General features: G+C 32.5%; 1 protein-coding gene across 1 annotated transcript; it reads left to right on the forward strand.

Moving 5' to 3' along the window:
* Positions 1 to 5,066: 5,066 nt before the first annotated feature.
* LOC124934109 (monodehydroascorbate reductase, seedling isozyme-like) lies at positions 5,067 to 9,656 on the forward strand. The gene is made up of 10 exons (XM_047474584.1): positions 5,067 to 5,191; positions 5,427 to 5,498; positions 6,566 to 6,617; positions 6,942 to 7,022; positions 7,165 to 7,283; positions 7,366 to 7,585; positions 7,717 to 7,835; positions 7,915 to 8,040; positions 8,772 to 8,912; positions 9,131 to 9,656. The coding sequence occupies exons 1-10, from the start codon at positions 5,141 to 5,143 to the stop codon at positions 9,452 to 9,454; spliced, it is 1,305 nt and encodes a 434-aa protein (XP_047330540.1). The 5' UTR covers positions 5,067 to 5,140; the 3' UTR covers positions 9,455 to 9,656.
* The last annotated feature ends 5,865 nt before the right edge of the window (positions 9,657 to 15,521 follow it).

Raw genomic sequence — 15,521 nt, forward strand, 5'->3', positions numbered from 1 at the left:
CGTATAAGGTTTTGTACCTATCGATAAATAGGGTTTTGGTTGGATCATCTACAAATGATCGCGATACTTATCAACATATAAGGTTTTTTACTTATCGACAAATAGGGTTTTGGTCGGATCATTTACAAATGATCGCGGTACTTATCAATAGATAAGATTTTGTACCTATCGACATATATGGTTTTTGGTTGGATCATCTACAAATGATCGCATTACTTATTAACATATAAAGTTTTGGTTGGTTCATCTACAAATGATCTTTGTACTTATAAACAAATAAGATTTTGTACTTATCGAAAAATAGGATTTTGGTTGGATCATCTACAAATGATCTTTGTATTTATCAACAAATAAGATTTTGTACTTATCAACAAATAGGGTTTTTGTCGGATCATGTACGAATGATCTCTATATACTTATCAATATATAAGGTTTTGTACCTATCGATAATAAGGGTTTTGGCTGGATCATATACGAATGATCGTTGTATTTATCAATAGATAATATTTTGTACATATCGACATATATGGTTTTGGTTGGATCATCTACAAATGACCGTGTTACTTATAAACAAATAAGGTTTTGTACCTATTGACATATAGGATTTTTGTTGGATTATCTACAAATGATCTCAATACTTATCAACAAATATGGTTTTGTACCTATCGACATAAATGGTTTTGGTTGGATCATCTTCAAATGATTTCATTACATATCAACAAATAAGGTTTTGTATCTATCGACAAATAGGATTTCTGGTAGACTCAATTGCTTATTTAACTTTTGTAGTATCGAACTTGACTTTTTTTGCCTTTAAAAAAAATACTTCAACATAATCATATTTTTCCCTCTTTTATTTTTAAAAATGACGTTCACAATTGGTTGAAATCCGTTAATCAACGGTTTCAAGCTTTATTTATGAACAGGTGACTCATTTTTTAGATAAAGGGACGTTTTTCTACTTCCCAGTGTTTATTCATTTTTTTCGAGATTAGCATAAACCTTATCATTTTAATGAATCATGACAATTTGGATTCGAAACGTGCGGGCCAGGCTCTAAACATTCTTCCTATCCTTGATAACGCAGGTCTGAAGTTGGAATTGGAGTTGGGTCGATTCTAGGCTGAATACATTTTTTATTATATTTTGTAAGAAAAGTGTTACTAAAAAGATTTTTAATTTATATATATTTGTGTTTTAATTTATTAATTTAGTTGATATATATGTTAGTTTTATATTTTTTATATTTAAAAACAAAAAATTACAAATTATAATATTTAATTATAATTGAATGATATAATAAATATAATTTTTTTTAAAGATAATATTTTATGATACTTTTATTTTGAACATATATTTTTTAATTAATTAAGATTTAATATTATTTTAACAAAAAATGTTTTATTTTTTAAAGATAATTCTTTTTAACCGAGATTTCTAAAAGTTAAAAATTAATGTCTTAATAAGTATAATATTGTTAAATGACCTTATTTATCAATGTCATGTGTCTCATAAAATTGAAACGAGGAAAGGCGTACAACTAACTAACAGTCCGATGAAAAAACGTTATATAAACAAATCGGTTGTTAAAAAGATAAGTGTTCAAGCTTTTATAAAATAATTTACAACAATTATTTATTTTATTTTTCATACTCTAAATATAAATTTTATTGAAATTCTTATTTCTTCATTTTTATGTCAATTAAGTGTATCTTTGAATGGTTGATTTATTTATTTTATTTATTATTAATTTAAAACTAAATTATTAACAATTGATTGGATCACAGTGATGACATTCTATTTGAGAAAAATATTTTACATATATCTGTTTAATTTTAAATAATTTAATTAATTATATTATTTAATTTATTAGTCAAAGTATTTATTATTTTTTATAATTAATGGTGTTTATTAAATATTTATATTGGGTCAAATTAGTTTGACTAACGTTATTTTGATGTTTTATTAATAAAACTTAAATTAAGAATGAAGTTAAGTCGTCTAAATATTTTTGTGCAGGTGTATTAAAACTATGCTAAATTAGACATGAACTGAAACATGCTAATTAGACGTGTTGCGAGTTAGACGTGCAGTCTAACAGATACGTAGTTAGACGTGCAGTCTAACATACGTAATTAGACTTACAGTTTAATAGATACGTAGTTAGACGTGCAGTCTAATAGATACGTAGTTAACATTCAGTCTAACAGACGTAGTTAGACGTACAGTCTAACAGACGTAGTTAGACGTACAGTCTAACAGATATGTTGTTAGACATATAGTCTAACAAACGTAGTTAGACGTGCAGTCTAACATGTATGTAGTTAGACGTGTAGTCTAACAGACGTAGTTAGACGTGCAGTCTAACAAACGTAGTTAGACGTGCAGTCTAACTCCATTAGACTTGGTGGTCTAATGGATCTCGCTATTAGACGTTGACGTCTAACTCCCTTAGACTTGACAGTCTAATGGAGCACGTCTAATACCTCGCTTCAGCAGCTGTTTGAAGTTAGCATAGGTCTACCCATGATCAACTAGATGTACGCTACTCCTGCTCCACTCATCCGTGCAGTCCAGTACGCCAGCTATTTGTATCCAATGAATGAACTCCATGTACGCGAATATTCCTCCCACTAATTGTTCAGTAAAGGACAGTTCCAGAAGAATATCCGACGCACTACCAGTTTGGTACGGCCATCATCCATGTGCACAGAGTTTGTTGTACTCTTGTACTATGAAGGCTCTCCAATGGGTGTTTGTCACGTGTCAATCTAGAAGATTCGGCCGTTGGTGTCCTGACTCTATATATAGATCCTCAAGGACAACGGTCGAGGTACCGGTCTTACCAGCCTTACCTGCTATCAATCTTACTTGTCTATACTCTTGCACTTACTAATTTGTACATCAACTTCAAGTTCAAGAGAGATAATCAAAAAATTGTCTAGCTGAGAGATATTCTTAATCATATTGTAAGTTGAACAAAGCTTGTTCTGTTCAACAGAGTGTTAGCTAATCAGTAAACTGTATTTGATTCAAATAAGTATAGTGAAATCTTTCCGGTTGTTGGAAGAAGGGGTGACATAAGAGAGTTTGTTCCGAACATCTATAAACAACTTGCTGTGTTCTTTATATTCTATCTTTCCTTCTCTCATTGGTTCGAAGCTTCAAACCTGAGCAAACAGTTCCTCACTTGAATTGCTTCAAGAGTTTGTAAGAGTTTGTGAAAAATATAAAGTGATATTAATCCCTAACATAATTTTTATCAAACCGTTTTTCTAGAGGTTGTCATCAATAGTTAGACCCCGTCTCTATCGCATATCAATATATTTTATTCAAATAATTATTTTTTTTAATTTACTTACCCAAATAAAATTATTTAAAACTAACTAAATTATTTGAAATAATCCATTTACCAAATCAGTTCTAACTTATGGAGAGAGAGAAAAGTGGTTGGAGTTGAGCCAGTTGCCAGCTACCATTCATTTAAGAGTGTTTCCAAACAACTTTTAATGAAGATAACTCAAAACATCTTATATAAGAATTTGAGTTAATGTTTAGTACTTAGAAATCGTAACACTAATAAGTCGTAACAAGATGAAGACTATATAACTAACGTTACTAACCACAAGTCAATTGTGTGAGAACCACGGGTGCCATTTCCTAATATCTCGATGACTCGACGACATAAATGTCAATTTTGATGTTTTCGTTGAATATATTATTTGTCAAATTTAACACATTTCTGAAATATTTTTTTATATTTAACACTTTTTTAGAATTTATTTTGCTAACATTTTACCTTTTACTTTTAATATTTTCCAAAATTTTAAATTATTTTAAAAAGAAATCTTAATTTAAATTTAGTTTAATTGTGAGAAAAAAAATCAAATTGATATATAATTTATTTTTATATTGGAGTCAATTTTTTATAAGTCAAAAATCAAATTGACTCAAATTTAATTCTTTTTATTATATTTTGTGTAGTAAGATTTTTTAAATCACTTTATTATTATTTTAACAAAAAAAATTAAAATTAAAAATTTTCTTTCATTTTAGCTTCCAACTTTTTCAGTTTTTTTTTAATTTCAATTTTTATTTAATTTTATATTTTATTAACTTTAATTTTTTATTTAAATTTTATTAAATTCAGTTTTTTTTTGTAATAGTTTAGTTATATATATATATATATATATATATATATATTTAAGAATTATGTTTATTTATTTAATTATTTTTTATATAAAAAAATCACTTTCTTTTCTTAATTTCAACTTTTAAAAAAAAAATTATTTTTGTTATGACTTGTTCCTTTTTTATAAGTTTTCTTAATTATTATTTTTGTATATAGGTTTTCAAATTTTAGCATTTTATTAGTTTCCAATATTTAAAAAAAATAGTTATTTATGTATTTTGTTTGTTTTAAGAATTATTCTTCATTTATTTAATTATTTAAAAAAAATCATCACCAAAAAATTCCTACCAAAATAAATTATGCCGGAGAAATGTGATAATATCGATGTAATTGAAGTGAGTAGCTATAAAAATTATTATTTATTTTTAAAAGAAAAGTAAAATATTACTAAATTTTCAATATTGTCAATACAAACGGCAAATAAATTGCCACGTGTTATGAGTGTGTTTAGCTGAACTAAACGGGTCACACATACATAGACTTTAATTAAGTTTTTTCAAATAACTTAACAAAATCAAAATCATTTATCAGATTACCTTCCCTCTTCCAACAAATCAATAATTTATTAACCAAAATATTAAAATAATCTCTATTTAAATTATTATTATTTATTTTATTTATATATATGAATACTCTTTACCTCTTTTTACCAAAAAAATATTATCATTTCCTTAAAATCACCACCCATAATCATTGTTTTCTCCCTTTAGGTTATTTAAATAACCTGAAACCGAACCGAACCGAACGAAGCCATAAAATAAAACCAATGTGAAATGAAATGTTTTAAGAAAAGATTCTGTCTAAATTAAGAATTCAAATCAAACTTGGCCTTGTTTTTTATTTACAAATAATATATAATGTACACTAGATTTTTTATGTCAGTATACAGGAAAGACATTCCTAAAGTTTCTCTCTCTCTCTTCTTATCTATTAGATAGAACAGCACCAATGGCGGAGAGAATCTTCAAGTACGTTGTCTTAGGAGGCGGCATCGCCGGTGTGAGTTTTCAAACATTTCCACTTGTAGTAACATACAAAGATATCAATTCAATTGTATTTTACTATGTTTCCTAGTTAGATCTGCTGATGTTATTATTATATTCTTCTTCTTATTATTTAATTTTTTAGGGGAAATGAACTAGATCAGTTTGATTTGAATGAAATTTCATAGGACATTTTGCTTTGATATTCAATTACTATTTGGTAAAGGTTCCAAAATGAATTATTTTTGTAGGGTTATGCTGCAAGGGAATTTGCTAAGCAAGGGGTTAAGCCAGGCGAGCTTGCAATTATTTCAAATGAAGCGGTATACTTTTCTAGGAGCACACTTATTTCACTTTTATTTCATTTATCTGCGATCTAAAGTAAAAAACTGTAGGAATTCTCGCATAAAACATTTCATTGGGTGTTTTGTCAAAGCGTTTATTGACCGATTTTGTGTATAACAAGTTGTGTTTATGGCTTACACCCGAATACTCGAAAGAATGAAACTTAGGAATATTTTTTACTTTTTGTTTTACACTATACAAAAAGGGTAACATAAGAGAAACAAACAATGTTCTAGTATATGTTCTATGGTGGAAATTCTATGATGGTTGCATTTTCTTTGCTTGACTCTTTCACTATTGTGAGGTATTTTGAGCTAATATATGGTTGATGTAAAATGAATTCTGTATAATCTTATCAATCAACCAACATTGGGTTAGAGTCAATGTTGAATATCACAGATAGACCGCTCGACTTTATATCTTTTAATTTTTTTTTTGGAAAACAGTTTAGTGCAATTTCATTAAAAAGCTCAAAAAGTGGGAGAAATGGTCAAACTCAAAGCTAAACAGTCCCTACTTTTGATTAAAGGATGACAAACAACGATTCTAGAGTATTTGATTGGAAACAAACAAAGATAGATTACATTAACAAACAATGAAGCATACAAGGCCTACAGTTTTAAAGTTCTGATTCTACTGTGAGCTTTCTCTTTGACTACTCTTACTTTGTTTTATAAACCCAATCTGCATTCCACGAATCAAAGCGATTATATTCATATCGCATCCTCACATGTTTGGTTCAAGGCTTTACTATTGGTGATTGAACTGTTACATGTGATGATGTCTGTTTGTGAGTTATGTTTACATCCTTCCCTTGTGTTAGCTTTGCTTTCGTTAAGCCATCACTTATCTGATAAAATGAGTTATGTTGTTTTATTCTTTACTCTTTTTTGAAACGCGTCAAATAGTGGTCGAACCAACAAATCTTCCTCTTAGGAATCATAACTCTAACTCTTATTGTATTTATGTGAATAAAGTCCATGTTTTATTGCCTTCTTGAACTAGTTAGGTACTGTGATGATTTGATTTTTTTTTTCTCTTTTAGGTTGCTCCTTATGAACGTCCAACACTCAGCAAAGGCTACCTTTTACCTGATTGTAAGTATTCTAATCTAAATCATAAAAGCTAATAATCCAAGGCATTTATATTTCTTGTCCAATTGGCACTCTTGTCAGTGAATTTCAGACATCCACTTTTTCAATCTTCAATTTAACAAAAAATGAGAATTTGAAACTTTTAAAATGTTTGGAATGAATTTAAATCTTCCAAATGAGATAACTTTGATGGAATTTTTATTGTTCATAGAAGGCTTTTTACTTTTTCTGTGAACTTGTTATTTTTGCAACTAATATACCATTTTCTTGTTGGTTTCGACATAATGTAAGTTTACATGTAAACGAGCTATTAAATTGATTGTACAGCACCACCAAGACTACCGGGATTTCATGTCTGTGTTGGAAGTGGAGGTGAAAGATTGCTACCAGAGTGGTACGTCGAGAAAGGTATGGCTGCTAAGTTCTGAATGTTTATAATGAAGAAACTGATTTTTCATTTCTACCTAAACAAATTTTTTTATATCAATCATGAGTTTCATTTAAGACTCTACTACACATTATTTATCCATGATTTCTTTATTGTTTGCAGGAATTGAATTGATTCTAAAAACAGAGATAGTTAAGGCAGATCTTACTTCCAAGACTCTCACTAGTGCTGCTGGGGAAACATTTAAATATCAAATTTTGATCATTGCTACTGGTTCGAATGTAAGTATGCTTACCTGGGTAATTAACCTGCTTTCTTTTCCGATTTGAATAGTCTAGTTTAAAAAATTCTAATAATGTGCAGGTGATAAAGCTGTCTGATTTTGGTGCACAAGGGGCTGATTCGAAAAATATCTTGTATTTGAGAGATATTGTTGATGCTGATCTACTTGTTGAAACCATTAAACAAAAGAAGAATGGAAAAGTAGTGATTGTTGGGGGAGGATACATTGGTCTAGAGCTTAGTGCAGCAATTAACTTAAACAATCTCGATGTCACCATGGTTTACCCAGAACCTTGGTGCAGTAAGTGAAACTCTCCAACATATTTTATGTTTGCACCTAATCATTGATATAATTGTGTCTCTCTTATTGATGATGCCTTTCTCACTTTGAGTTAAATTGTTAATCATATTCCTCTGTTTCTTTTTTGCCAGTGCCACGCCTTTTTACAGCTGGAATAGCTGCTTTCTATGAGGGTTATTATGCAAATAAAGGAATCAAGATCATTAAAGGAACTGTAGCGGTTGCTTTTACAGCCGACTCTAATGGAGAGGTATTTTGTCAGAACTGTGAAGCTATTATCACTATGTTTGTTACATCTGCATCACAATCTTTTTGATCTTGTCACTCAGGTAAAGGACGTAAAACTCAAGGATGGTAGAACACTCGAAGCAGACATTGTTGTTGTTGGTGTTGGAGGAAGACCTCTTACAGCTTTATTCAAAGGACAGGTTGAAGAAGAGAAAGGTGGCATAAAGGTTTGTTCCATTTTTCATTTCTTATCCTAAATCATCTTTGTTATTATCTGGACTATCAATTTACATGTTTTCTGGACAAAACTGATAGCAGGCATTTGTAAAAAGTTTTAACAATGGCAAGAGTTTTATTTTCACCTTTATTCCCCTAATTTGGATTAGTTTGTCCTAGTTTGCCTCTCCTCGTATCAGACTCTTTCTGAGATGCTCATCAACATGGGAAAATCGATGTTGTGATGCCATGTTGATTTTAGGGTAAAGTTGTAACCATAATGATTAACTAAATATATTTATATATAGGGTACAACATTGGGCTAAACTCTATAGTCTCTATTCCCAAATGACTAACCATGATGTGTAGTTTATTGTTTTGTTTGTTTTCTTAAGGTTCACTTATTGTGGTTAATTTGACAATGGAAATAGATAGTTCTTAGCATGAGAGAGTAAGATGGCGGGAGTTACAAAAAATTGTCTCTCGTTTTGAACGAAACTTAAGACCTTGTTTTATGTGGGTTATTTGAGATTATTTTTAAATAACTCATTATCCAATCAACCATCACTTCTTCAATCACCCTCACAGCCTTTTATGTTGTTTATATACTGTTTCTCTTGTTATAAGTACATGGTTTTTGCTTGATTGGTTCATATGCTTCTGCATTTATTTACTTTAGCTTGCAATTTCAACTAGTTGCACCTTTTACTTGATGACACTTCACTGCATTTGTTCATTGCAGACTGATGCATTCTTTCAAACAAGTGTTTCTGGCGTGTATGCTGTGGGCGATGTTGCTACTTTCCCCATGAAAATATATGACGAATTGAGAAGAGTTGAACATGTTGACCATGCCCGAAAATCTGCTGAACATGCTGTTAAGGTACTCTGTTCAGTGCCTCAAGGTTTTTTATTAACACAAAAAGTAATGGACTATGGCTCATGCCACATGTGAACATGCATATGAGCTTGCTTGGGATCTAGAATACAACAAGATCATGTATTGATAAAATAGACAACTTTTCATTGACAAGGCAATCTTTGTTGGATTTAGGATTGCTAAACAAATAATAACTAAATATTTGTTGGTCAAATAAACAGGCAATCTTTGCAAGTGAGCTTGGGGAGACAATTGATGCTTATGACTATCTTCCCTATTTCTATTCCCGTTCCTTCAATCTTTCATGGCAGTTCTACGGGGACAATGTGGGTGACACGGTACTGTTTGGAGACAACAACCCAGCGAGCGACAAGCCCAAGTTTGGATCTTACTGGATCAAAGACGGGAAAGTTGTTGGTGTGTTCTTGGAAGGTGGGACCGCTGAAGAGAACAAGGCTATTGCCAATGTTGCTAGGATCCAACCGTCTGTTGAGAGTTCTGATGCTTTGGCCAAAGCAGGACTTTCATTTGCATGTAAGATTTAAATAAATAATTGCTGTCTCCTCCTGATGTTTTTATTTTATTCTTCAAAATGAACCTATCCCTGTTTATGCATTGTAGAATAAGTTATGTTACAATATATTTGTATTGGGACTTGGTATGTTATCTTTTCTACCTGCCTTGTAGAGGAACGGGCCATTAATAAATAATATATATGAATTAATGCTTTTTCTGACTTTGGATTCATTGATAATTGTAATATTTCTTCTGTTCAGCATCCAAAATGGGTTTATCATTTAGAGAGGAATTTATGAATCTCTTTGTGAGAAAGAGAACTGTTGCTTCCCATATCTGTTATAAGCGATTCAGTTTGTCGGTTTGATCTGAACAAAATATGTTCAAATTTTAACCAAAAAAGTAACACGACTCAAGTGAAAAAAATATTGTTTTTTTGTTTTGTTAATAATAATATTTTCAACCATTTTTTATTTTTTGAAAATTTTAGAAAAATCAAACAAGCCAAAAAATATAGAAAATCAAAAATAAATAAACATCAAAAAAAGAGGGCTCGTGGCTTAAGTGGATCGGGTTCATAGTTGGGCGCGGGCATTGGTTGCATGTGAGAATCAGCCTCGGTTGCGGACGAAGCCATCGGTCAGATGATAGGATGCGGGTTCCTCATGACATGTGGAACTTTCTCATAGCAGCTAGAAGACGCCATTTAACAAAGTGTTCGTCGAAGGATTGCCTGAAAATGGGATTTGTATGTCGAAGAAGCGCAAATCCTAGAAAAAAAGAACCAAAATTGATTTGAGTTGATGCCAAATCGATTCTAAACCTACAAAAAAAAAACATGTTACAAGCAAGTAATCATAACATAAGGGAGTCAATAAAAATGTACAAGCAAAAATCTTAAGGGTAAAATCGTTTATTGTTTTTGAAAATCTTTATTATACTCATGAGAAATGATAGGATTAATCTTAAACCATTTCAAAATATCTTAACATGCTTTTTGGGTGCTTATTCTTAAGCAAAAAAAAATTCAAGAACAATAACCCTATTTTTCAAAATGAAAATATGAAAATTAGGCGCAATTCAAAGCAAATTAAAGAAATTTTTGGCTCTATAGAAAGCCTATAAAACATGCAAGGAATGTTTTACAATCAAGAAGTTAAAGAAAAAGATAATAAATAAACAAACATTAAATCAAATATTTGAAAATTCAAAACAAAATTATAAGTGAAATTACATGTAGAATGAAGGCTTACAGTGAGATCCAAGTATTCCTAAAAGTTGTCTGAAGCTTTTTGGATGCCTAGTTTAAACCTCAACTCACTACGCTTGAAAGTGATAAAATGTAAAAAAGCTTGAAGAACAAAAATGTCAAAAATTGCTTGAAGGCTTATAGAAGCCGTATGAAGAAATGCTAGTAGCAGTCTTACTTCAGCAGCAGTTTGAAGAAGCGCTAGCAACAGTCTAAAGAAGCGCTAATAGCAACCTGAAGAGTAACAAACAACTGCAGTGTCCGCTATCAACAAACTGCCCAATCAACTTAATATGACACAAATGTACAACTACCACATACACTATTATTCCACTAGCGTACACCACGCTCTATCGAATATTCCACAGTACAATCCGGTATGCCACGATCCAACGAATATATTATGATGCATACTATCCCGTACACCTGACATACATCAATCAGAAAGCTGACATGTATCCAAGAATCTGATTCGACCGTTGCTACGACTTCAATATAAAAGAGCAGCAGAATACTACAACGAATCTCTTGATCACTAGATCTATTGCTCTGCGTGAATCTTGAATCAATTCACTCTCTCTTAGCTCATCTTTTTCAAGTGTATTCTGTAATTCACTACATTAAACTGAGAGATAATTTACTGTACTACCTGATAGTCATTTTCAGTGTGTTGTAAGTTGAACAAAACGTGTTATGTTTAACAGTGAGTGATATCTAGGAGTTTAGAACAAACAACTGTTAAGTCCTGAGTTCTGACTAGGTTTGTATAAGCTATACAAATCAAAACCTTCTAGTAGAATCCTTCTGGTAACGGAAAAAGGGTGATGTAAAAGTTTATCTCTGAACATCCATAAAATCGTGTATTATTTCCTTACTACTTTACTCAATCCGTTATCTGCAGCTACAAATCTAGCAAGTATTTTCTGTACTTGAAATTGTTCAAGAGTTTGCTACGATTTGTCAAAGAATAGAAACAATTTTTATCTCTAACAGGATTAAAATCGAATTGAAAATGATAATTAGTACAACAATATTCAACCCCCCTTCTATTGTTGTCACTGATCCTAACATCATGCCCTAAATAATATTAACCCAATGATTTTATCTTAAAAAATATGCTAAAGCATATTTTGGAAATTTGCTAAGAACATTCTCTAATTTGACTATATTTGATTTAATTAAATTTTATTATGTTATTTATTTTCTTTTCAATTCAATATTGTAAATATAAATATGATATGCCTAGAACTTAATAAAACACAACAATTTTTTCCTGAGAACTTGAGCCATAACTTCACGGATAACATTCACTGGATTTTTTGGTTCATTATCCCCAGATTACTATAGTCTGAACCGTTGTAGAAATGTATTGTTGGTGTATGAAAACAAAAGCTATTTTGGTTATCGATGTCAGATAGTTGTAAGTTACTCACCGTGAATAAAAATGCTTTAGTTCCCACAAAGGAGGTTATTGCCCCCATTATTCTTGTTGGTGTTCTCTAGATGGAGACTGGAACTATTCATGTCCTCTTATTGCCACATATATGTAACGAAGTCAAAAACAAGACTTCGATGATCGAACTCTGAAGAAACTTATTAGAAAGTGAATAAAAACTTTAGAGAATGAAAACAAACTGGAATAAAATTCTTTCTATTGAACTTGTTGAAATAAGAACACTATTACAAACTTATATAAAGTAAAAACAAAACTTAGACATTAAATTAAGAGACATGAAAAGTCTCATTTACTAGATAAGACCAAGACACTTGGACAAACCAAGAGGCTCTTAAATAACAAAAAAGACACATTACTTATTATAATTATTACTTTAATTTCTAACACTCCCCCTTAAAGTGATGTCCGATGAACTAGTCCCAACTTAGATCGTAGATCTTCGAAAGGACCTTTAGGAAGTTCTTTTGTGAAGATATCAACATCATTGTCTTCACTCCTTACTAAAACCATCTCAATGATTCTCTCTAGTACTTTTTCACAAATAAAGTGATGATCCAACTCAATGTGCTTTGTCATCGCATGAAACACAGGATTTGAAGCCAATTTAATAACACTCAAATTATCTCCATGGATAGAACCGATTGATTAAACTTGACAAGAAAATTCTCCTAGATTCTACGAAGAAATATGCACTCCTATGTTGCGTGAGCTGATGCTTTGTATTCTGCTTCTATTATAGACAAGGATACTGATCCTTGTTTCCTGCTACTCCAAGATATGCTAGTGTTTCCACAAAGAAAAACAAACCCGGACGTAGAACTTCGATCATCTCGATCTCTAACAAAGTCAGCATCCGCAAATCACTACAAGAAAAATTGTGCTTCTTTTTTGTAGAGTAGACCAATATTTAGTGATGTAGTAATATACATCAGAATTTCCTTCGCTTCCTCGAGGTGTGGTTTCCTTGGCTCGTGCATGTATCAACTCACCACTCCAACCACATAAGCAATGTCAGGCCTTGTTATAGTCAGATAAATTAGACTTCCCATAAGAGAACGATATGAACGAGGATCCGGTAGACATGTTCCTTCGTCTCAACTGAGTCTGGGATTTACGTCGAGAGGACTATAACTCTTTTTTCCATCTGTCATACCATATTTATCTAAAAACTTTTTTGCGTAGTTGATCTGCGATACAAACAAACCTTTCTCAGAATTTTCGATTTATAGACTATTAGGATCGGGATCGCCCTTGGAGGACCAGGGTTCCGATTTCTAAGGGAGAACACTCACAACACAATACACATACTGGTTGGTGATAGTCCGGTTAGAGACTAAAACCGCTTCTTAACACTGCACAAGCTGTCACAGACTCTTGAACCGGGTTCAAGGCGGAAAGGTATATTTTAGCTTGAAACAACACTCAAAGTTTGATTTGGATGATGTTTATAAGGAGTCGGTTAGAGAGGAGAGATGGACCGGTTCAGTTTAGGAAGAAGATTATGTTCCAGTTTGGTTTGAAGTAAGTGATAGTCCGGTTTAGAGTGAGTAAGCCAGAAATAAAGAAAATAACACAAGACATGATTTTTTATGGATGTTCGGAGCAAACTCTCATACGTCACCCCTTCTTCTCAGATGATGAGAAGGATTTTCACTAACTTGAATGTTACAACACTCACACAATGCCGAACGAGTCTTAATCACTACTCGTCGGTTACACCACTCACTATGATGTAATACAATAACTCAATACACATACAATGCTTTCAAGAATTTCAACTACTGTTTAGAGTCGCGCGTGAGATTTCCTTTTACTGTTGGATGTTCAATTCTTTCTCTTGTAAGATGCAGAACCGCGATTAATGAAGACCCTTCGTCTTCCTTTTATAGTGGAGGATATCCTAACGGTCACCTTTTTCTCTCTCTGTTGGATTGGTCATCTGAAGCCACGCCGGTTCAGATATGTTGCGTGCACGTTTAATCTTTTTAACACTTGGCAAGCATGCGTGCACCGGTCAGGTTCTGATGACGTGAGCGGCTTGCATATTTGGACACATGGCAAACATGCACGCTCCGGCCGCCTGATTCAGATTTTGCTTCGGATCTTGGATAAGCAGATCATCATTATTTTTATGACATGCTTCTGATCCGGATCTTATCTTGTATATTTCCAAGAAGTTTCTATCTGTCATATTACGTCATCTTATTTTCAAAGTTTCCCGTTGATCTTTTCGTAGTATGAGTCGACTGGATTAGAAGGTTATTGCTGGCCGGTCCGGTTAGAATATTGAAGTCGGTTCCTCTTGATCATGACTTGATCATTTGGAGCCGGATCACTGCGGTATGTGCTTCAGCCGGTCTGATGCGGCTTGACCTGTACCTGCACATGAAAATTGAGATTAATTAAGTTCTCTGGCTGGTTTAAAATTAACTTACTTAATTTTCCTAACATAGACCAATGAAAGTTCCAAGTTCACCAAGTTTCTTCATCTCAAAGCGAAGCGAGAACTCATCTGGTATCCGAGCAACTTCATCATAGTTACTGTCCGTCAAGATTATATCATCCACATATAAAAGTACCACCACCATCTACCTTTGATACTTCTTTATAAATAGACTTAAGTTGGATTCTGAAGCTTTATACCCATAAATCTAAAGATATTCTGCAATCTTTCCATACCAAGTATGTGAGACTGACTTTAATCCATACAGTGCCTTCTTAAGTCTACAAACCAACTGGTGACCATCCTTCTTCTCAAATCCAGGTGGTTGTTCCATATATATTGGGCGATCAAGTTCTCCATAGAGAAATGCTTTCTTGACTTCCAACTGCCACAACTTCCATCGAGAACTTGCTGTTAAGGCCAATAGAGTGTGAATTGACGTCATCTTCGCAATTGGGTTAAATGTCTCCTCGTAATCTTCTCCATACTTCTATGAGAACCCTCGAGCGACCAATCTAGCTTTGTATCAATTTATGCTTCCATCATCCTTTCGCTTTATTCGATACACCCACTAACATGTGACTTCTTGAGTATCAAGAAACTTCAGAACGACGTCCCATGTCTCATTCTCCTTGAAAGCATGAATTTCTTCCTCCATTGCTACAACCCATTCCTTGACATTCTTTGCTTCATTATAAGAAGCGTGTTCTTCGTCGTCTGTTGCGTTTGACAAGAAACAAGAGAAGGTTGTTACACAATTATCATCCCTAAATTGACATGGCCTTACAATATTCCTTTTTGGTCGAGATTCCCTATTCTGTTGTTGACTAGATTCTTCCTGATGTGGACTTCCCAGTAACCTTTCACTTTTTTCTCCTTCATCGACTAAAGTATTTTGACCTAAGTCAAGGTTCCCCCGGTCACTATTATCACTACTACAAGAGCTTC

The sequence above is a fragment of the Impatiens glandulifera genome, chromosome 4, assembly GCF_907164915.1.
Source record: "Impatiens glandulifera chromosome 4, dImpGla2.1, whole genome shotgun sequence".
NCBI lineage: Eukaryota > Viridiplantae > Streptophyta > Magnoliopsida > Ericales > Balsaminaceae > Impatiens > Impatiens glandulifera.